Source organism: Rhinoderma darwinii, chromosome 10 (genome assembly GCF_050947455.1).
Source record: "Rhinoderma darwinii isolate aRhiDar2 chromosome 10, aRhiDar2.hap1, whole genome shotgun sequence".
Lineage (NCBI taxonomy): Eukaryota > Metazoa > Chordata > Amphibia > Anura > Rhinodermatidae > Rhinoderma > Rhinoderma darwinii.
Genome location: NC_134696.1, coordinates 73,392,491 through 73,416,431, shown reverse-complemented (window position 1 = coordinate 73,416,431; position 23,941 = coordinate 73,392,491). Strand labels below are relative to the sequence as shown.

General features: G+C 42.0%; 1 protein-coding gene across 5 annotated transcripts in view; it reads left to right on the top strand.

The window, feature by feature from the left end:
• Positions 1-23,941, top strand: part of LOC142662116 (myosin-10-like) — a 428,074-nt gene that overhangs the window by 314,067 nt on the left and 90,066 nt on the right. For all 5 annotated transcript variants that reach the window (XM_075840065.1, XM_075840064.1, XM_075840061.1 and 2 more), the window contains 6 exons: positions 12,810-13,016; positions 13,220-13,357; positions 13,756-13,879; positions 16,634-16,805; positions 16,894-17,106; positions 19,411-19,555. In XM_075840065.1, the coding sequence (XP_075696180.1) occupies positions 12,810-13,016; positions 13,220-13,357; positions 13,756-13,879; positions 16,634-16,805; positions 16,894-17,106; positions 19,411-19,555 (999 nt within the window). The remainder of the gene's footprint in view (positions 1-12,809; positions 13,017-13,219; positions 13,358-13,755; positions 13,880-16,633; positions 16,806-16,893; positions 17,107-19,410; positions 19,556-23,941) is intronic.

The following is a 23,941-nucleotide window of genomic DNA, read 5'->3' as shown; positions in this document are numbered from 1 at the left end:
TTAGGGGGCCCCCTTCTAGAGATAGGTGCGTGTCCCAGAGATGGGACCCGAATCTATCTAACATTTATGACATATCCTGTGGATATCTCATAAATGTCCTTCATGGGAAGACCCTTATAAATGCCGCGGTCGCTATTGACCACGGCATTTAACTAGTTAAACGGCCAGGAACAGCTCCATCACTGTTCCTGGTCATTAGAGCAGCTTGTCAGCTGTAAAACACAGCTGACGCCTGCAGTGTATGGAGCGGGCACATCATGGGTCTGGAAAGGATTAAGTAAGAAGCGGTCAGGGGGCCCAGCACTGCCAGGTCCCTTGACTGCCGACTATAAGACGCAGGTATATTTTAGCAAGATTTATACTTGCTACAAACTGCGTCTTATAGTCTGAAAAATACGGTATATAGAAGAGACTAGGGTTGTCACGATACTAGAATTTAGACTTCGATACCGATACTTCGTGTAGTACTGCGATACGCAAATACAAAAACGATACTTTGACAACAATAATAAAAAAAAAAAAGTTCTTCCATTTTCTGATGTGAGGCTCGTGTTGTGATGAATTGTGAACCTCCATGTGCCTCACATTAATAGTAATTAACTACATCATGTTCCTCAGTCATAATGGACAACATTGAGTTAATGTGTGAGGTACATGATGGGGTTAATTACTATTAATGTGAGGCACATGGAGGTTCAAAATTCATAATACCTTGTGACTCACATTAATAAGTGAAAGAAAGCGGTTTTTATTTTATTTTATAACAGCGTAAGCATCATAAATGACACTAAATTTGTTATTACGGTCGCAACGATACCGAATATGTGTATATTTTCTGTATTGAGACTTATTTTAATGTTTATTGTAAAAAATGTGTGTATTTTTAAATTTTAATGTACTGGCATATATTTATATATGGACCCTGGGCTGTCTGCCCATATATGGTATGTCCCTCGGAACCCGATCCAAAGGGCAGCCCCCCTCTCATTTACCCCTTGAATGCTGCGGTCAGCTTTGATTGCAGCATTCAGGGGAGTAGTGGCAGAGATGAGAGGTTTCTCTGATCTCCGCCGTTAGAGCGGGGCTGCGATTGTGTAATGCACACATGCAGTCAGTATGAGGTGATGCGGCCGGCGCTGCACTAATGAGCTGCGGCGCAGGCACTAAACACAGAGAACATGGGGGTATTTTGCAGTGCTCCCGCCATGTTCTGTCTTCAGTGCTGACAATCATCAGTGCAGCACTGGTCGCATCACATCATGCTGACCGTGCGCACACACCTGTCAGGACTGAGGGGCGGGGCAATGGCTGTATTACACAGCCGCAGCCCTGCTCTAACAAATCATGTGTTACTATATTAAGCTGTGCAGCATACATGAATTAACTGTATTGAACCGTTTCAGGGTGCACGGTATCGAATCAGTATGGATGCATCGTGCAACCCTAGAAGAGGCAGCTGCCGTAACCGATCCCATACTCGCTTCTCAGTGTTATGGGAACCATGGACTTCTTTCCGTACAATCTGACTTGCTTCAGATTCCCAGTGATTTCCTTGTCCTCGGATGTGCTCTGACTATTACACGCCAATGCCATAACTTCCCTGTACTATAAACTTGCCGCTTTAATTATACTTGAATACCCCTCTCTCTCCCCTCTTCCTCCTTCCTTCCTCATTATTCCCACCCCTGTCCTCCCCCCTCTTGCTCTTCATAATTAACTTTACTTAATAACATTTCAACACTTTGCTTTGCATACAGCCTATGCTAATCCTCTTAGCTTACCCTTTTATTCCTTTTCTATATACCTGTGAAGATAGGTAAGAACTTAACCCCTTAACGACCGCCAATACGACTTTTTACGGCGGCCGTTAAGGGTACTTATGCCAGAGCGCCGCCTTTTCATGGTGCTCTGACATAAGCCTGGCATGGGTGTCCTGTGCCGGCTAATGCGGGTGTCGGGCGGTCTAAAGACAGCCGGATACCTGCACTAACGGGCTGGATTGATTAAAACATCGATCTCACCCGTTTAACTCCTTGGATGCGGTGCTCAATAGTGTGCACCACATCCAAGTGGTTTTGGACAGAGGGTGCTCCCTCTCTCACCCCCATCGGCACCCTGCAATTGCAATTGCAGGGTGCCAATGGCTTCTATGGCAGACGGGGGCCTAACAAAGGCCCCCAGGTCTGCCTGTAGTGGATGCCTTCTAAGCCATGCCTGAGGCATGACCTAGCAGGTGCTTGTCCGTTTTACAGGCAATAATACACTGCAATACAGAAGTATTGCAGTGTATTATAAAAGCGATCAAGATAAATCCAAGAAAATATGATCGACTAAAGCACATGAAATATATAGAGAAATATACAAAATTTTATTAACATAAAAACATGAAACAATTAAAACTGGAACAGGGAATGAGTCACTCAATAAAAAGACATCAAATCGATCACGCACCGGATGTAAATATTACGTGAGTATGTAAGTAGTATACATGTTGTTGAAACAGCAAGAGAGAATTATGTATATGCTCATGCAAGCCTGTGTCTAATGGAGCCGAAGTAGGTTACAACAAGAAAAAATCCAATGGAATCCAACAAATGTATGCAATCTAGCACACCTATGTCAAAGCATGTGACACCAATTACGTATAAGTGCATAGGTGCAATGGTTGTCTGGATAAACATGGAAGGCTAGCAAGGGCCGTGGCCCATGATATAGATGCTGAAGGATCAGCACTAGAGTGTCAAGTGTGCAATGTACATGGGCTCACAAAAATGCCAGAGACAAGACAAAAAAACACCCTCAAATGCAGCTGTCTAACAAGAGGGAGATATGAGACATACCAGTGGACATGATGGAGGCGTGAAAGAGATGTCTGGACCCAACGCGCGTTTCGGCAACTGCCTTCGTCCGGGGTTTGATCGATGCACCAAGTTTATCTTGGTTACTACCTAGGACGTAACACAGTAGATTCCATACAGTTCAGCAACGTTGCTTTACATTGAACATTACTCTGTGTGTTTGTGTCCTTTCTGTTGGTATCTTATCGGTATATATAAAAGCGATCAGAAGATTGCATAGTGAAGTCCCCTAGTGGGACTAAAAATAAGGTTATCAAAAATCTTAATATAGTTAATAATTAATAAATAAAAATCCCAAATAAAAAAAAATGAAAAACTCACTTTTTCCCTTATAAAATACTTTAATATAAAAAAACAAAAAAATGACACAAATTTGGTATTGTCGCATCCGTTTCGACCCGATGTATAAAGCGATTATGTAATTTACCCGCACGTGAACTTCGTAAAGAAATTAAATAAAAAACAATGCCAGAATTGCTGTTTTCTATTCATCCTGCTTTCAAAAAAATGTGATAAAAAGTGATCAAAAAGTCACATGTACTCCAAAGTGGTAGCAATAAAAACTACAAGTCGTCCCGCAAAAAACAAGCCCTCATACAGCTGCATCGGCATAAAAATAAAGCAATTATGGCTCTTAAAACATGGCGACACAAAAACAAATAGTGTTGAAAAAAAAGTGTTTTTACTGTGTAAAAGTAGTAAAACATACAAAATCTATACAAATTTGGTAACGCCACAATCGTAATGACCAACTGGATAAAGTTATTTATACCACACAGTAAATGGCGTAAATCTAAGACGCAAAAAAAGAGTGGAGAAATTAGTTTTTTTTCCATTACCCCCCCAAAAAAGTTAATAAATGTTAAAAACTAAATTATATGTACCCCAAAATGGTGCTATTAAAAAATACAACTTGCCCCGCAAAAAACAAGACCTTTTACAGCTATGTCGATGCAAAAATAAAAAAGTTATAGCTCTTGGAATGCGACGATGGAAAAACGCAAAAAATATCTTGGTCATTAAGGTTTAAAATAGGCTGGCCATTAAGGGGTTAATAGGCTGCAAAATGTTTATTTTCCTTGTTTACTTGTAAAATATTGTAAAATACATTTTTGATTCTTTGAAATGTCTGTAATCCAAGTTTTTTTTGCATATTTGAAAATTATTTAAAAAGAAAAAACAATCAAAAAGAAAAGAATAAATCTGAGCCACTGGGAGCAGTTAAATCTCCCTGCTCTCTACTACCAGAGGTAGCTGAAAGCAGGGAGAAGACCCGCTCGATCGGGCGGGACCGAAATCGGCATCAAACCCACCCGTTTTTCCCCTCAGATGCGGCAGTCAATAGCTACTGGCCCATCTGGGTGGTTGTAGAGTGAGGGGGCTGCCTCTCTCACCCCACCACCACAACCGCGATGCGATCGCTGGGTGCCCATGATTTCTATGGCAGCCAGGGGCCTAACAAAGGCCTCCAGGTCTGCCTTTAGTGAATGGCTGTCAGGGGAATAGCGGTGTAAACCTGACAGTGTAGCAGTGTAAAACTGACAGGCATCTGTTAGGCCATGCCTCTGGCATGGCCTAACAGATGCCTGTCAGTTTTACACTGGCAGGCAATAATACTCTGCAATACAGAAGTATTGCAGTGTATTATAAAAGCGATCAGATGATCGCACAGTAAGAAAAAGTTCAATAAAGTTAATAATAAATAAATAAAAATCCCAAGTAAAAAGAATTAAAAACCCACACTTTCCCCTTACTAATTGCTTTATTATGAAAAAAAAGTTACACAGATTTGGTATCACCGCATCCATAATGACCCCATCTATAAAGCTATTACGTTATTTAACCTGCACGGTGAACGCCGTAAAAAATAAAATAAAAAAACAATGCCAGAATTGCTGTTTTCTGTTCATCCTGCCTTAAAAAAATGTGATAAAAAGTGAGCAGAAAGTCGCAAGTACTCCAAAATGGTACCAATATAAACAGCCCTCATATAGCTGCATTTGTGGAAAGATAAAAAATGTATGGCTCTTAAACCCTTCACGCAATGTCACGTAACTGTACGAGATAAGGGTTAAGGGGAAGTATGGAGCGAGCTCACGAGCTGAGCTCGCTCCATACACAGCGGGTGACACCTCACTGCAAACTCCATATACAGCCGACACCTCACTGCAACAGGCGGAATCAAAGATCTCTTTGATTCCGCAAGTTTAACACCTTAAATGCCGTGGTCAATTGCGACCGCAGCATTTAAAGTGTTAGAAGTGTTAGAATCAGGGGGTCGCCCCTGAAACAAGCCATCGCGCCCTGCCCCCTGTGGCACGATCGGCCGTTAACCACGGTTGTTATGGCAGCGTGGGGGCCTAAAAAAGGCCCCCCAGGTCTGCCATCTTTGTACTCCTTTGAAGCTCTGTCTCCGGCAAGGCTTCAAAGGAGAATATCAGAATCACGATATACTGCAATACATTAGTATTGCAGTATATCATGCAAGCGATCTAATGATTACTCCTTCAATTCTCCTAGGGTGACTAATAAAAAAAAGTAAAAAACAATTAAATAAAGGTTTTTTTTATGTTCCAAAAAAAGAAAGTATTAAAAGTTCAAAAAAATTCCCTTTTCAAATTTTTTCCCTAAATCAAAGTTAAAAAAAATAAAAGTTAACATAACTGGTATCGCCTCGTCCGTAAAAGTCTGAACTATCACAATATAGCCTTGTTTAACCCGCTCGGTGAATGCTGTAATAAAAAAATTAATATAAAACACATAAATTCCTGATTTTTGGTCACCTTTACCCCAAAGTAGTATCAGTGAAAACTACAGCTCCTACTAAGCCCTCACATTGCTAAATTGATGGAACAATGAAAAAGTTAGGCCTCATGCACACGACCGTAGCTGTGTGCACGGCCGTGATTTTCGGGTCGGGCGGCTGCGGACTGTCAGCCGCGGGCCGCCCGCAAATCGTACGACATGCACATGGCCGCCGTCATTGTTTTCAATGAGCCCGGACCGCAGAAGATGTCCGTAATAGGACATGCCCGTTCTTTCTGCGGTGCGGGTTCCCGGGCCATGCACGCACCGTAAAAACTACGGTTGTGTGCATGGCCCCATAGAAAAGAATGGGGCCGCAATTCTCCCGTGGATTTTCGGGGGAATTGCGGCCGCAAAAACACGTTCGTGTCCATGGGGCCTTACAGCTCTCAGAATATGGCGACACAAAATATTTTTTGAATTTAGCAAATCGTTTTATTTTTTTTAAAGTGGTAAAACATAAAATAAAAAATATAAATTTGGTATCGCCGTAATCGTATCAACCTGTAGAATAAGGTGAATATGTAGTTTTTACCGCCTGATGGATGCCGTAAAAACAAAAACCCCCCCCCAAAAAAGGCGTAATCAATGTTTTTTCCTATTTCACCCCATGAAAAACGACAACTTGTCCCGCAAAATACAAGCCCTCATATGGCTATATAGACAGAAAAATAAAAAAAAATAGCTTTCAGAAGGTGGGGAGGAAAAAACAAAAGTGAAAATCCGAAAAATGGCTAAGGAGGGAAGGGGTTAAAATATGGCGACACAAAAACAAAAAATTTTGAGAAAAAGTGTTTTTACTGTGTAAAACTAATAAAACATAAGAAAATTATATAAATTTGGCATTATCACAATTGTAACGACCCGCCGAATACAGTTATTATATTTTTTATACCACACGGTAAACGTCGTACATTTAGGATGCAAAAAAGTGTGGAGAAATTTATTCAATAAATTCTATGCACCCCAAAATGGTTCTATCAAAAAATACAACTTGTTCTGCAAAAAACGACAGCTATGTCGACGCAAAAAGAAAAAAAGTTATAGCTCTTTGAATGCGACGACAGAAAAATTTAAAAAATTGCTCGTTCATTAAGGACTAAAATAGGCTGCTCACTCGGGGGTTAAAACATACATCTCGTCCCACAAAAAACAGGCTCTTATATGTCTATGTTGATGGAAAAACGTAAAAAGTTATGGCTCTTGGAAGTCAGGGGTAAAAAAAAATTTAAATCACAGCGTCCAGCAAGCCAAATAGGCTGCAGAACCAGGCCAGTGATTGATCATTTTAGTGCCGAGTTTGTGATTGCAGGACCAGACCACACCCAGGCACGTAGTCTATAACATATAGGTCTGCATTAAAGTTGTATACACCAAGTGGTAGCATTTTATATTTTGGGCATACACAGAAATCATAAGATCCCAGAGCAAAACTTAGTCTGCCCCCTTCACTTAAAGGCTTTGACAAATATCCAAATTTTTGATTAAGTTAAAGGCATTTTCCACCTTCTGACAACTGATGACCTATCCACCGGATAGGTCATTAGTACATGATCTGTGGGGGTCTGACACTTGGACCCCGCACAGACCAGCTGGTCTGGTGCCTCCGTTCTGCAGCATAGCCACTATTCTATGTACGAAACCAACTGCTTCCAGCTCCGTACATAGCATTATGTGCAATAAGATCCAGTGCCCGCAGGCCGGGTGTCGGACCCGCATCAATGATTTACTGATGACCTATCCGGTGGATAAGTCATTAGTTGTCAGAAGGTGGAAAACCACTTTAAAGTTGAGCGTAATTTTATATCAGATCTTTATTGTGGGAGTTTTCTGTTTATGAATCTAGCTTCACCTAAAAACGTAATTTCCGACCATTTGCAACTCTTTTCTAAGTAGAAGAGTGGATGGATTGTTTAATAAAAAAAAGTTGTGCTCTCTACAACTCTGAAGCCTCGACAACTTTGCTTGACCCGTATATCGTAAAAAGTGGAATATGGTAGGTGCTTCATAAATATGGCGGCCTGTCTGAACATCATATTTTAATTCAGGTGCGTAGCTAAAGGCTCATCGGCCCGATGCAAAAGTTCTTACTGGCCCCCCCCCCCCCCCCCCCCGCAAACGTCTCATGGCCGACGGTCCGCAGCTTTCAGCTGCATCGCTGGGTCTCCTAAGTGACCCAACAATACAGCACTAGCAGCCAGGGGCGTCACTAAGGCTGGGTTCACACACCCTATTTACGGACGTAATTCGGGCGTTTTAGCCCAGAATTACGTCCAAAAATGCGGCTCAAAAGCGTCTGCAAACCTCTGCCCATTCATTTGAATGGGTCTTACGATGTTCTGTGCCGATGGTCATTTTTTTTATGCGCCGTTGTCATAAGGCGGCGCGTAAAAAAGACGCCCGCGTCAAAGAAGTGCTAGTCACTTCTTCAGACGTAAATGGAGCCGTTTTCCATGGACTCCATGGAAAAACAGCTCCAATTACGTCCGTAATGGACGCAGCGAAAGACGCCTGCACATGCCTTTACGGCTGAAATTACGGTGCTCTTTTCTCCTGAAAACAGCTCGGTAATTTCAGCCGTAACGGACGCTGCCGTGTGAACATACCCTATCTATAGCACTACGACCCTATAAACTATGGATAGGATTAGATACATTGGCTCAGCAGACAGTATCACACATTATAGGATTAGATACAGTGGCTCAGCAGACAGTATCACACATGATAGGATTAGATGCAGTGGCCCAGCAGACTGTATCACACATGATAGGATTAGATACAATGACTCAGCAGACAGTATCACACATGATAGGATTAGATACAGTGGCTCAGCAGACAGTATCGCACATGATTGGATTAGATATAGGGCCCAGCAGACAGTATCACACATGATAGGATTAGATACAGTGGCTCAGAAGGCAGTATCACACATGATAGGATTCGATACAGTGGCTCAGCAGACTATCACACATGATTGGATTAGATATAGGGCTCAGCAGACAGTATCACACATGATTGGATTAGATATAGGGCCCAGCAGACAGTATCACACATGATACGATTAGATACAGGGCCCAGCAGAGAGGATCACACATGATAGGATTAGATACAGTGGCTCAGCAGACAGTATCACACATGATAGGATTAGATACAGTGGCTCAGCAGACAGTATCACACATGATAGGATTAGATGCAGTGGCCCAGCAGACAGTATCACACATGATAGGATTAGATATAGGGCTCAGCAGACAGTATCACACATGATTGGATTAGATATAGGGCCCAGCAGACAATATCACACATGATCGGATTAGATACAGGACTCAGCACGCTGACATTGCGGCTCCAGCGCTGGACCCAGGAAAGGTAAGAATAATAATTCTGCTTCTTTATGTGTTACTGATTATTTTTGTGTGTTTGTGTTTTTTTACAGGTTCGGTTGTTGGACTTCGGATACGAGGACTTCAATGACGGCGTTTTTTTATTCTCAATAAAATGGTTAATGAGGGTTGTGTTTTTTTATTTCAATAAAATATTTTTTCTATGTGCTATCTTTTTAAACTTTATTATCACCGCCTTAGTAATGGCCGCTGGCTGATTGACAACCTCCATTACTAATGCGGGGCTTAATGTTAGCAGGTGCAGAGGCCAACACTAACCCCCATTATTACCCCGGTACCCACCGCTACCAGGGGTGCTGGGAAGAGCCGGGTACGAACCAGTACCCGACCATCTGTAGTAACACCAGGCACCGGGGTGGCCGCAGGCTGGTAGTATTAGGCTGGGGAAGGCCAAAAACAGTGGCACCTACCACCCTGGTAATGCTGCCTGCTGCTGCTGTGTTGCATCTGGCTGGTTATGAAAATTAGGGGGGGGGGGGACCCGACATCGTTCTTTCTAATTATTTTTTATTTAATTTTTTTTTAAATGATGTGGGGTCCCCCCCATTTTTCACTACAGATGGTCAAGTACTGGATGGTACCCGGCTCTTCCCAGCACCCCTGGTGGCGGTGGGTACCGGGGTAATAAAGGGGGTTAGTGTTAGCCTCTGCACTGGCTAACACTAAGCCCCGCCTTAGCAATGGATGCTGTCAATCAGCCGGCGGCCATTACTAAGGCGGTAGTAATATAGTTTAAAAAAAAAAACACAAAGACATAGAAAAAATATTTTATTGAAAAAAAAAAAAAAAAACACACAACCCTCATTAACCATTTTATTGATAAGAAAAAAAAAGCAGTCATCGAAGTAGTCCTGGAATCCGACGTAGTCCAACGACCGAACCTGTAAGAAAACACACAAAAAAAAAGATTAGTAACACATGTGTTAGGCTTAGATACAGGGCGCATGTGTGATACTGTCTGTGGGACCCTGTATCTAAGCCTACCACAAGGTAGGTTTAGATACAGGGACCAGCAGACAGTAATCTTATACAGTATAAGATTACTGTGTGCTGGGGCCCTGTATCTAAACCTACAGTGTGGTAGGCTTATATACAGGGCCCATCAGACAGGATCACACATGGGCCATGTATCTAAGCCTACCATGTGATTGGCTTAGATACAGGGCCCAGCAGACAGCATCACACAATCTGTGATCCTGTCTCATGGGCCCCCTAAGCTTGCCACATCGTAGGCTTAAAGGGGTTGTGCAGTCCCTAAACATTGATGGCCTATCCTCAGGATTGGCCATCAATAGCTGATGTGTCGGGGTCCGACTCCTGGGACCCGCCAATCAGCTGTTTGGAAGGGGCCGCTGCACTCGTACGAGAGCTGCTTCCCCTTCATTTCACTTACTCGCTCACACTGAATCGCTGACACCGATTCACAGTGTGACCGGAATGAAGGTGAAGCAGCTCTCGTACGAGTGCTCCCGGGACCCACCAATCAGGGCTACGAATCTTACCTTCCTCTTCAGCCGCGACGGAGGTTCTGTCCTCTCAATGTTGTGCGCGGCGCATAGCGCTGTGACATCATGCGCTGCGCACAGCGCTTGACGTCAGGACCTCCGCTGCGATCCGGAACCAGGAAGGTAAGTACAGTCTGTTACTATAGTAGCAGGGGCCCGCGGCCCGAGTTACTATAGTAACTTTTTATTGATGTGGTGCGGGGGGCTGTGGGCTTCAGGGCCCGGTCGCAATTGCGACCGCTGCAACCACTATAGCTACGCCAGTGTTTTAATGTATTTATTTTGATAATTTTCCTCCACACAGCTATAAATCCCTTGCTTCCCTCTACACAGTACATGACAAAACTGTCTGTCAACAGTCACATTTAGGGGAGCTCAGTGAATATGAATATATACTGCTACCATTCGAAACCTATTTAGCCTTTAAAAGAGTTGACTGAGGGGGGGACATGATTAATTTATATAAATATATGAATGGCACATACAAAAAATATCGTGAAATCCTGTTCCATGTAAAACCCCCTCAAAAAACAAGGGGGCACTCCCTCAGTCTGGAGAAAAAAAAATTTCAACCTGCAGAGGCGAAAAAACAATCTTCTTTACTGTGAGAACTGTGAATCTATGGAATAGTCTACCGCAGGAGCTGGTCACAGCAGGGACAGTAGATGGCTTTATAAAAGGCTTAGATCATTTCCTAGAACTAAAAAATATTTTCTCCTATGTGTAGAAATGTTTCCCTTCCCTTTTCACATCCCTTGGTTGAACTTGATGGACATGTGTCTTTTTTCAACCCTACTAACTATGTAACTAAATGGAAGCTGTAAGAATCTCTATGCACTGAGCTTCCCCTAGTGGCGGCTGTGGCAAAAAAACTATGGCTCTATCTTGGACAGCAGGAAGAGTTCAGAGACATGATATAGGTTAGTGGATCCTAGTGTAAACACTATACTTCCAGTTTGGGTGATTCCTAAATTTGTATTTTAATTATATTTTAGTAAGTGTAAGTAATCCATTATGGTAAATACAATTAGTTTTTTTTTGCCGTATTGTAATTAACGTCAAATTAACCCTTTTACGTATGACGTATGCTTACGTCATAGCCGGGTAGGGGAAGTATGGAGCGGGCTCAAGGGCTATGCCCGCTCTATACAACATGGATATCGGCTGTATATTACAGCCGACTCTTTACTGTAAAGAGTGGGATCACGGTGAAGCGCAATCCCGCTCGATCAACCCCTTAGATGCAGCGGCCAATAGCAACCGCAGCATTTAAAGCACTAAAAAGAGGGGAAAGAGTTTGTTTTTTCCTTATAAATTTGGTATCGCCGTAATCGTATTGACCCGCAGAATACAGTTAACATGTTGTTTTAATTGCATGGTGAACGCTGTAAAAGCGAAGAGCAAAAAATAATGGAGGAATTTTTCATTTTCCACCTCACAAAGAATTTTTTTCCGTTTCCTAGCATCTATGGTACAATAAATGGTGCCATGAGAAACTGCAACTCGTCTGCAAAAATCATGCTAATCTACGGAAAAATTTTGGCTTTTGGAAGGTGGGGAGGAAAAAGTGAAAATTGGAAAAATGGCTGTGCCGGGAAGGTATTAAAGGGGTTTTTCCATTTCATAAAGTGATGTTTTCACTAAGATATAAAATCACTTTCTGATTGGCGGAGGTCCGATCTCTGGGACGCCCACTGATCCTAAGAATGAAGTGGCTGCAGCACTGCGTTCCCTTCAAAATTTTCCCTGCACATCCATTGGCTGGGAGCCTCACTGTGCAAAGAAAACATTGAAGGTGACACACCACGTACCATTCATTTGAAAGTGGCCATGCTGCAATTCCCTGTGCAGCAGGTGGCAGGGAGAACCGCTGTGCAGGGTAAACTTTGTGTTGCAATTTCCGACATAGCACTGATTCAGTGGAAAAAAACAAAGGCACCATTTTGCCCCTTATTTTTTTCATTGGTGGGGACTCGAGTCCAATACCACCATTAATAAGACATTGATGGCATATCTAATCAATATGCTATCAATGAGTAATTAAAACGTCTTACTTGCAGGAAGCTTCATTCGTTGTTCAGTTCTCTATGTCGTTTGTCTTCTTAACTGTTTTGTTTTCAATCTCTTACTTTACCAATGTCTTTATGGTGTTATTTTCAAGCTGAACAGAAACATTTATACCAGTATTATTTTAGCAATAGGAAAAATTAAATAGTATTTCAATATTTTCCCTCTTGTAGCTGTTAGAGGAAAAGAACATTTTGGCTGAACAGCTTCAGGCAGAAACAGAGCTGTTTGCCGAAGCAGAGGAAATGCGCGCCAGACTTGCAGCAAAGAAGCAGGAACTAGAGGAAATCTTGCATGATTTGGAGTCCCGCGTGGAAGAAGAGGAAGAACGGAACTTACAGTTCCAAAATGACAAGAAGAAGATGCAGCAACATGTGCAGGTAACACACTGGCAGGATTAGGAATAAGGTTTAACTGAGGTCTAAATTGTCATTTGACCTGCAGGGGGTTCAGTCCAGTATTTAGTAGTTAAAATAATGATGGACTTTTATACTCTAATCTTTTAATATTTATTCAGAATGTCATCCTCACAGTTATAATGGAATAGAAACATATTTCTGTCATTCTTTATAATAATAATAAGGACTTGGAAGAGCAGCTGGAGGAAGAGGAGGCTGCTCGGCAGAAACTGCAGCTGGAGAAAGTGACAACAGAGTCCAAACTAAAGAAGATGGAAGAAGAAATCCTCCTGCTGGAAGACCAAAATGCTAAATTCAGTAAGGTGTGTTCATTTTATTATATATGGAAAATAGATACCCATAGTGGCCGTAAAATATTAATTGGACATACAGGCAATAATGACATGCTAGAAGTCTTGAGCTGCGAATATCAATTTCAGCTCTAAAAATAATATAAAATGTTTTTTTTTTCTGATAATTTTTTAGCTTTTCTTTGGTGTAATGACTTAATTACAAGCCTTATTTTATGTAATAATAGTGTCATCTAAATTTGGTGAAACATATTCGTTTTGCCAGAGGTACTTAAACCAGGGGGAAAAAAGACTGCAAAGTATAAATCTAAACTGCACTTCTCTAAACAAAGACAACTCAAGGAAAATATGACTAGATTTGTACAGGATTAACTATGCGAACCAATAATGTATTTCTTCTTTTCTAACAGGAAAGGAAATTTATGGAAGATAGAATTGCTGACTTTACATCAAACATGGCTGAAGAAGAAGAAAAAATAAAGAGTCTGAGCAAACTTCGCACCAAGTATGAAGCCATCATTGCAGATATGGAAGGTATAAAATCTCCATTAGCATTTATTTCGTAACCTATGAGCTATGTGCATGTAAAAGACATTGATGAGGGCTGGCCTTAGGATAGATGGCGCCCCATGCGAAATGATCCTTCGGTGCCCACCCCATCATTAAAAAAAAAATGCCCAATGAAAAAAGTATAATGCCACTTTAGTGCCCCCATACGATATATAAATAATATTTAATAATATAATATATTACAACCCTTTCAAGGACACAGTATTTTGACCTCTAATTTTGCCCACAATATTATGCCCCTTGTAGTACCCCTCCACAGTATAATGTCCGCTTAGTGGACTAGTAAAATTCCTTCAGGAATTGATAGCATTGTTTGTCCTTTTTTTTTCTTAAGCCGTTGAAGCTAATGCAAAAGGTGCAGGCAAAAAAAGCACCAAACGGGTGACGCAGGTATTTTCTGGCTCCCATTAATTTCAGTTGGAGGTCAGAGGTGGAAACCACTTGAAGACTATCAGCCCCCCACTCCCAGTAAAATGACCATCAGCCCCCCACTCACAGTAAAATGACCATCAGCCCCCCACTCACAGTAAAATGACCATCAGCCCCCCACTCACAGTAAAATGACCATCAGCCCCCCCTCACAGTAAAATAACCATCAGCCCGCCACTCACAGTAAAATGACCATCAGCCCGCCACTCACAGTAAAATGACCATCAGCCCGCCACTCAATGTAAAATAACCATCAGCCCCCACTCAACAGTAAAATGACCGTCAGCCCCCCACTCACAGTAAAATGACCATCAGCCCCCCACTCACAGTAAAATGACCATCAGCCCCCCCACTCACAGTAAAATTACCATCAGCCCCCCACTCACAGTAAAATGACCATCAGTCCCCCACTCACAGTAAAATAACCACTCACAGTAAAATGACCATCAGCCCGCCACTCAATGTAAAATGACCATCAGCCCCCACTCAACAGTAAAATGACCGTCAGCCCCCCACTCACAGTAAAATTACCATCAGCCCCCCACTCACAGGAAAAATTACCATCAGCCCCCCACTCACAGTAAAATGACCATCAGCCCGCCACTCACAGTAAAGTGCCACACAGCGTCCTGGTAGGGATTTCCACACATCGTCCTGGTAGGGATTGCCACACATCATCCTGGTAGGGAGTGCCACACAGCGTCCTGGTAGGTAGTGCCACACAGCGTCCTGGTAAGTAGTGCCACACAGCGTCATGGTAGGTAGTGCCACACAGCGTCCTGGTAGGTAGTGCCACACAGCCCCCTTGTTGGTAGTGCCACACAGCCCCCTTGTTGGTAGTGCCACACAGCCCCCTTGTTGGTAGTGCCACACAGCGTCCTGGTAGGGAGTGCCACACAGCGTCCTGGTAGGGAGTGCCACACAGCGTCCTGGTAGGGAGTGCGACACAGCGTCCTGGTAGGGAGTGCCACACAGCGTCCTGGTAGGGAGTGCCACACAGCGTCCTGGTAGGGAGTGCCACACAGCGTCCTGGTAGGGAGTGCCACACAGCGTCCTGGTAGGGAGTGCCACACAGCGTCCTGGTAGGGAGGGCCACACAGCGTCCTGGTAGGGAGGGCCACACAGCGTCCTGGTAGGGAGTGCCACACAGCGTCCTGGTAGGGAGTGCCACACAGAGTCCTGGTAGGGAGTGCTACACAGAGTCCTGGTAGGGAGTGCCACACAGCGTCCTGGTAGGGAGTGCCACACAGCGTCCTGGTAGGGAGTGCCACACAGCGTCTTGGTAGGTAGTGCCACACAGCGTCCTGGTAGGTAGTGCCACACAGCCCCCTTGTTGGTAGTGCCACACAGCCCCCTTGTTGGTAGTGCCACACAGACCCCTTGTAGGGATTGCCACACAGACCCCTTGTAGGGATTGCCACACAGCGTCCTGGTAGGGATTGCCACACATCGTCCTGGTAGGGAGTGCCACACAGCATCCTGGTAGGTAGTGCCACACAGCATCCTGGTAGGTAGTGCCACACAGCCCCCTTGTTGGTAGTGCCACACAGCCCCCTTGTAGAGAACACCCCCCCCCTTTCCTGTAGATAGCACCGCTGTAGCTCCCCGAAGGAACGGAATCCCTGTGTGGCCGGGGATTCCGCTCCTGGTATGCTCAGCTTGATGTCTCTGTCCATATATGGACAGTGACATTAGGGGCAACTCCTGAAGCGGAATCCCCGTCCACAGCATTGCCGATGCTGTGATCGGGGATTCCACTCCAGGAGAAGCTCCTGTCGTCTGTGTCCATTTATGAGTCGGCAATACTGTGGACGGGGATTCCTCTTCAGGAGCTTGGCTGTTACAGTGGTAGCGACGCTACTGAGTGAAGAAGTGCCCAGGCGGAAAGGTAGCTGCTGAGTCGCCGGGCCCGGGCGCTTCCGAAACAAGCAGGGGAAGGGAGCCAGCGCAGCGCCCCCTTCCACCTGCTGGAGTGATGCGCCCTGTGCAAAGGCACAGGTCGCACACCCCTAAGGCCGGCCCTAACCATGATAATTCTGTAGATGCCAGTGATTCAGAGGAAATTTCTGGTTCCTTCACCAATATGTTCAAACCAACCTTTTTTATTTGATATAATTCCTGTTGTCGGTCTGTAACAAAGACATGATTAACAGGAGCTCATCTGAGGTCCAGTCATTTGGTCGCTCTTTGTTTAGGTAATAGCTTATAGGAAAGAGAAATCTGCACTGGTCAGCAAAGTAGATTGGAAAATAATATGTAATGATGTGTGCCTTGTGACAAATATTTCAGATCGTCTAAAGAAAGAAGAAAAGGGCAGACAGGAGATGGAAAAAATGAAAAGGAAGTTGGATGGAGAATCATCAGATTTACAAGATCAGATCTTAGAGCTTCAGCAGCAAATTGAGGATCTAAAACAACAACTGGCCCGTAAAGAGGAAGAGCTGCAAGCTGCACTAGCTAGGTAACCTTATCAGCCATCACTCACTTAATCACCTATTCAGTCTTAAAGTCCTGCTTTTCACAAAAGCGATTATTTGTTTTCTATGTAGAATTGAAGAAGAAGCAAGTCAGAAGAATAGTTTACTGAAACAGCTTCGGGAACTCCAATCTCAGATTTCAGAATTACAAGAAGACATTGAATCTGAAAAGGCTTCTCGAGCGAAAGCAGAGAAGCAGCGACGGGACCTAGGGGAAGAGCTGGAAGCTTTGAAGTCTGAACTTGAAGACACTCTGGATTCTACTGCTACACAGCAGGAACTTAGGTGAGGCAACAGAATGACTGCAACCCCCTACATTGCTTGTAAATCCAAATTAGTATAAAACTAGTTTCCTTTCATTTTTCATGTTCCTCACCGGTAGTGTTACTGTCCTTCATGCAGGCCCTCTCCCTGTGAAGAATCAGAAACCTCATCAGTCACTAAAAAAATCAGTCTAATGTAAAACTGTAAATAGTAGACATGGAGGAGGGGTATGTAGCTGTAACTTCTTATTTAGTAAGACGTATGAGAGGGAGCAGTAGGCAGGCAGCTAATTGGCTCAAAGTACATGACACAACTCTAACAACATACCCTAATAATGATATAAATCATGTCATTGCATAATAGTTTACAGGGTTAAAAAAAAGACTCCGGTCCATGAAGCCCAACCCATAATCCTACTGTGTTATTCCAGAGGAAGGCAAAAACCCTTATGAGGTAGATGCCAAGTGCTCCATATTAAGGGGAAAAAATATTTTCTGACTCCAAATATGGCAAAAATAAATCCCTGGATCAGTGTCCCATCTTTAGAATCTAGTCCATATGATTTGTAATATTATATTTTTCAAGAAAGGCATCCAGGCCCTATTTGAACTTGTTCAAAGAATCAACAACCACAACATCTTGTGGGCAGAGAGTTCCATAGTCTCACTGCTTTCACAGTAAAGAATCACCTTCTATGGTTCAGATTAAACCTCATCATCTAGACACAGAGGATGCTCATTGTCATGGTTACATCATTAAAAAGATCTCTGTACTGTCCATTCATATAATTATAGATTGTAATTCGACCACCCCTAAGCAGTCTTTTTTTCTAAACGGAATAGCCCCAAGTTTAATCATGTTTTTTGGTACTGCAATCCTCCCATTTCCTTTAGTACTTTGGTCGCCCTTTTCTGCACTCGTTTCAGTTATGTCCTCCTTATACACAGGTTTCCAAAATTGTACACATTTCATGGGTGGTCTAACTAGTGATTTGTACAGAGGCAAAACTATGTTCTTGTTATGAGCATCTATGCCTCTTTTGATGCATCCCATGATTTTATTTGCCTTTGCAGCAGCTGCTTGGCACTGGTTTCTAAAGTTAAAGAGTCTGTCACCAGATTATAAGTGCCCTATCTCCTACATAATCTAGTTAACAACAGTGGTTTTTATTTTGAAAAGCGATCATTTTTGAGCAAGTTATGAGCTAGTTTAGATTTATGCTAATGAGTTTCTCAATGGACAACTGGGCGTGTTTTTACTTTTTACCAACTGGGCGTTGTGAAGAGAAGTGTATGAGGCTGCCCATTCAGTGACCAATCAGTGACTAATCAGTGACTAATCAGTGTCATACACTTCACAGTGTGATTGTGCAGTGAAAGAAGCTGGGCTGGAACAATGAGAAGTGTATGACGCTGATTGGTCACTGATTAGTCACTGATTGGTCAGCCTCATACACTTCTCTTCACAACGCCCAGTTGGTAAAAAGTAAAAACGTGCCCAGTTGTCCATTGAGAAACTCCTTAGCATAAATCTAAACTAGCTCATAACTTGCTCAAAAATGATTGTTTTTCAAAATAAAAACCACTGCTGTAATCTACATTACAGCGCCAATCAGATTATGTAGGAGACAGGGCACTTATAATCTGGTGACAGAGCCTCTTTAAGTTTACTGTCCACTAATATATTCAAGTCTTTTTCCATAGTAGTTTTACCCAGTGTTTTACTATTTAACACATAATTGTAGAATTTGTTTCCTTTGCCCAAGTGCATAACCTTACATTTATCTGCATTAAACTTAATTTGCAATTTCTCTACCCAAACCTCCAGCTTCCCCAAATCCTTCTGTAGTATTACATCATCCTCCTATGTGTTGATTACATTACAGAGCTTAGTATCATTTGCAAATACTGAAATTTTACTCTGTAAACCCTCTACAAGGTCATTAATAAAAATATAGACAGAAAGAGTGACTTAGAGATATTTGTGTACAAACATAAAGTAAGTAGCTAAGGACCTTACAGGAGTTCTATCAATCACACTGCAGTGGTCCCAACAAAATCGTGTTGCCCTGCTTGTAAACACTGGGCAAAACACTGCAATAGCTAATAAGTGATTTTGTAATTTTTTTTTTTTTTTACTTCATATTCACAGTTGTCAATGTTTTATTTTTCGAAACCATTCTACAACATTTTCATGTGCGTTATACTCTTGAATAGCACAATGACTGAGAACACAATGAAAATACATAAGTTTAAAAAAATCTTTGTGTACTTTCATCATCACCCACTAGAGAGTTATGATTTTTAAACTATGTTTCTAATCCAGGGCCAAACGTGAACAGGAAGTGACTGATCTTAAGAAGAACATTGAAGAAGAATCAAAAGTTCATGAGTCTCAGATTGTGGAAATGCGACAGCGCCACACACAGGCTCTGGAGAATCTCTCAGAACAGCTTGAACAATCACGGAGGGTGAGTTTCAAGTCTGAGAATTAAAGTATTTTTCCTGTAACAATTAAGACCGATATGAGCCACAAGAACAGCTCAGAAATTCCATGTGGCTGGCAAGGATGAAAGTAGGAGCGATCAGAGAGAAGGTCACCAGTTATTATGTGACAAGTAGGTAAATTTCCTATACAGAATGAAGCACTGGTGAGAAATACATTTCTTTGAAATCTACTAAAAGTAAATCTACTTTTGTATGCGGACTAAAGGCCCATGAGCCAATAATCAGCCGAACAAGCTTTTGAAAGAACGCTTGTTCTTAATCATTGGCCGTGTAAACAGGGCAGTGATCAGCTGACAAATTAGTAGTTTGCTGGCATTTTTCATCTTTTATGCAGCCTAAAAAATAATTGTTGAAAATGTGTGGCCTGACTATGCAAACTGGATGGGGACTGAAGGATCGTATTAATGATCATTCATCCCAATACAATTTGCATTAGACCGTGAAAAAGGGCCTTTATACGAGCGCCAATTGACTTGTTATATCGTCAATCGGCGCTCGTTATGGGTAGAATCTGCCTGTGTAAAGGGACCTTCATTTTTCCTACGTTATTGAGTATTGTTAGGTACAACTGAGACATAGTAATGTTAACTTTATACTGAGAAATATAAAAAGGGATTAAACTAAAAATGTCATGGCCTTCACCTGACGAGACTGCAATGCGGACAAATCCATGTCACCAGACTCCCTACCAAGTTAAACCATTCTTGTAGACTCCATGCTAAGTAGTAGTTCTGAAGTGTTAGTCCTATTAAAGGCTAATCACTGGACAAATCCTCAGGAATCTAGTTATTTTTATCAAAAGTTTTAGAGAATCAACAGTGATTGAATGGAGAACTTTAATGTAAATCTCTCCCAAGAAATGAATGGCACAGAAAAATCATTTGATTTCTTAAAGAAACCAGAATATTCTATTTAATCCCTTAATGATGCAGCCTAGTTTTGGCTTTAACCCCTTGAGTACCCAGCTCATTTTGGCCTTGAGGACCAGACCCATTTTTTCAAATCTGACATGTGTCACTTTATGTGTTAATAACTCTGGAATGCTTTTACCTATCCAATTGATTCTTGTGACATATTGTACTTTATGTTAGTGAAAAAATGTGGTCGATAAATTCATTGCTTATTTGTGAAAAACACGAAAATTTAGAGAAAATTTGAAGAAATTATGATTTTTCCAATTTTAAATGTATCTGCTTGTAAAACAGATAGTAATGCCACACAAAATAGTTACTAATTAACATTTCCCATATGTCTACTTTATGTTTGCATCGTTTTTTGAACATCCTTTTATTTTTCTAGGACGTTACAAGGGTTAGAACTTTAGCAGCAATTTCTCATATTTTTAAGAAAATGTCAAAAAGCTATTTTTTTTAGGGACGAGTTCAGTTCTGAAGTGGTTTTGAAGGCCCTATATATTAGAAACCCCTATAAAACACCCCATTTTGAAAACTGCACCCCTCAAAGTATCCAAAATAGTATTCAGAAAGTGTTTCAACCCTTTAGGCGTTTTACAGGAATTGAAGGAATGTAGAGCTGACATTTTCAAATTTCATTTTTTTTTTACAAAATTCACAAAATTCTGTACCACAGAAAGTTTTACCTGAGAAATGCATCTCAATTTTTATTGCCCAGGTTATGCAGTTTTTAGAAATATCCCACATGTGGCACTAGTGTGCTAATGGACTGAAACACAGGCCTCAGAAGCAAAGGAGCACCTTGTGGATTTTGGGGCCTCCTTTTTTCAGAATATATTTTAGGCACCATGTCAGGTTTGAAGAGGTCTTGTGGTGCCAAAACAGTGGAAACCCCCAAAAGTGACCCCCATTTTTTAAACTACACCCCTCAGGGAATTTATCTAGGGGTATAGTAAGCATTTTGACCCCACAGGTATTTTGCTATATTTATTGGAGTTAGTGAAAATGAAAATCTACTTTTTTTTCTGGAAAAACGTAAAAATTTCTAATTTTTGCAAGAAATAAAGGAGAAAAAGCACCCCAACATTTGTACAGCAATTTCTCCCGATTACGGAAATACCCCATATGTGGTAATAAACTGCCATTTGGACCCACAGCAGGGCTCAGAAGGGAAGGAGCGCTATTTGGATTTTGGAGCTCTGATTTTACTGGAATGGTTTTCGGTACAGTGACACGTATGCAACGCCCTGGAGGGACCTAAACAATGGAATCCCGCCCAAAAGTGACCCCATTTTGGAAACTATACCCCTCAAGGAAATTTTCTAGTGGTATAGTTAACATTTTGACCCCACAGGTTTTTTGCTGAATTTATTGGAAATAGTCTGTGAAGATGAAAAGAGACTTTTTTTTGGAAAAAAAAAAGAATTTTCTAATTTTTGTAAGGAATAAAGGAGAAAAAGCACCTCAACATTTGTAAAGAAATTTCTCCTGATTATGGTAATACCCCATATGTGGTAATAAACTGCTGTTTGGTCCCACGGCAGGGCTCAGAACGGATGGAGCACCATTTGGATTTTGCAGCTCAGATTTTGCTGAATTGGTTTCTGGGGGCCATGTCGCATTTTCAGAGTCCCTGAAGTACCAGTACAGTAGAAATTCCCCAGGTGTGATCCCAATTTGGAGACTATACCCATGAAAGAATTTAATTAGAGGTGTAGTGAGCATTTTGAGCCCTCAGGTGTTTTATAGATTTTATTAGAATTGGTCCGTGAAAATGAAAAATTATATTTTTTTCCAATAACCTGTAGATTTAGCTCATAATTTTTCATTTCCACAAGGAATAGAGGAGAAAAGACACCCCAAAATGTGTTACACAATTTCTCCTGAGTAGGGAAATACCCCATATGTGGTTGTAAACGGCTCTTTGGACATACGGCAAGGGTCGAAACGGAAAAAGTGCAATTTCGTTTTTGGAGTGGAGATTTTACAAAATTTGTTTTTGACGCCACGTGGCATTGCGCTGAGGTACCAGTACAGTGAAAACTCCCGAGAAGTGACCCCATTTAGGAAACTACACCCCTCAAGGAATTCATCTAGAAGTGTAGTGAGCATTTTGACCCCCAAAGGTTTTGCCGAAATTAGTGCACAGTGGATGTTGCAGATTGAAAATTGCCATTTTCCACAGATATGCTATTTCAGTGCCCAATGTGTTGGGCCCAGCTTGTACCACTGGAGACATACGCCCCATAAATTGTTAAGCGGTTCTCCAGAGTACGGTAATACCCCATATGTGGTCATAAACTGCTGTTTGGGCACACTGCCAGGCCCAGAAGGAGCGCCATTTTGCTTTTGGAGCGCAGATTTTGCTTGGTAGTAGTTTTGTTTAGTGTTTTACTGGTGTTTCAGTTTATAATGTGAGGGCAAATGTAAGCTGGGCGGAGTTCATCAGCGTATATGTTAGCTGGGTGGAGTGTATCAAGGTATATGTAAGCTGTGCGGAGTACATCAGGGTATATGTAAGCTGGGCGGAGTACATCAGGGTATATGTAAGCTGGGCGGAGTTCATCAGGGTATATGTTAGCTGGGCGGAGTTCATCGGGGTATATGTAAGCTGTGCGGAGTACATCAGGGTATATGTAAGCTGTGCGGAGTACATCAGGGTATATGTAAGCTGTGCGGAGTACATCAGGGTATATGTAAGCTGGGCTGAGTACATCAGGGTATATGTAAGCTATGTGGAGTACATCAGGGTATATGTAAGATGGGCGGAGTGCAACAGGTCATAATAGGATGATGTAATAATAGGGAGAATGAATAATAAAATTATCCATGGATAGTGACGTACGCTTTGAACCATTCCGTTATGCACAGGCCGGATTATTGGGTGCAGGAGTCGCACTTCTGAAGGGTGTCCGTGGTATTGTACAAAACATCCGCACTCCAGCATTGCCTAATCTTTGACTTCTTCACTAGCCCCATATGTAGCACAGACCCCAAAATGTCATAGTTTACGCTGCATTTACAGAGTCTACCAGTGGGGGCTGCAAATGATGACGTGGGGTTTTAGGTGAAGAACTGCTGCACATATAAATTAGTCTGGGCCGTCGTTTTGCATTATTGCATTCCAAGAGTCATAACTTTTTATTTTTCTGTTGACGAGCTGTGTGAGTGCTTGATTTTCATGGGACGAGCTGTAGTTTTTATTCGTATCATTTTGGGGTACATGCGATAATTTGATCAGTTTTTATTCCATTTTTTGTGAGGTGAGGAGACCAAAAAACAGAAATTCTTTCACTGTTTCTTTTTCAAATTTTTTAACGGCGTTCTCTGTGCAGCATAAACAACATGTTTACTTTAGTCTGCGGTTCGATATGATTATGGCAATACCAAATTTATATATTTTTTTATATGTTTTACTACTTTTACACAATAAAA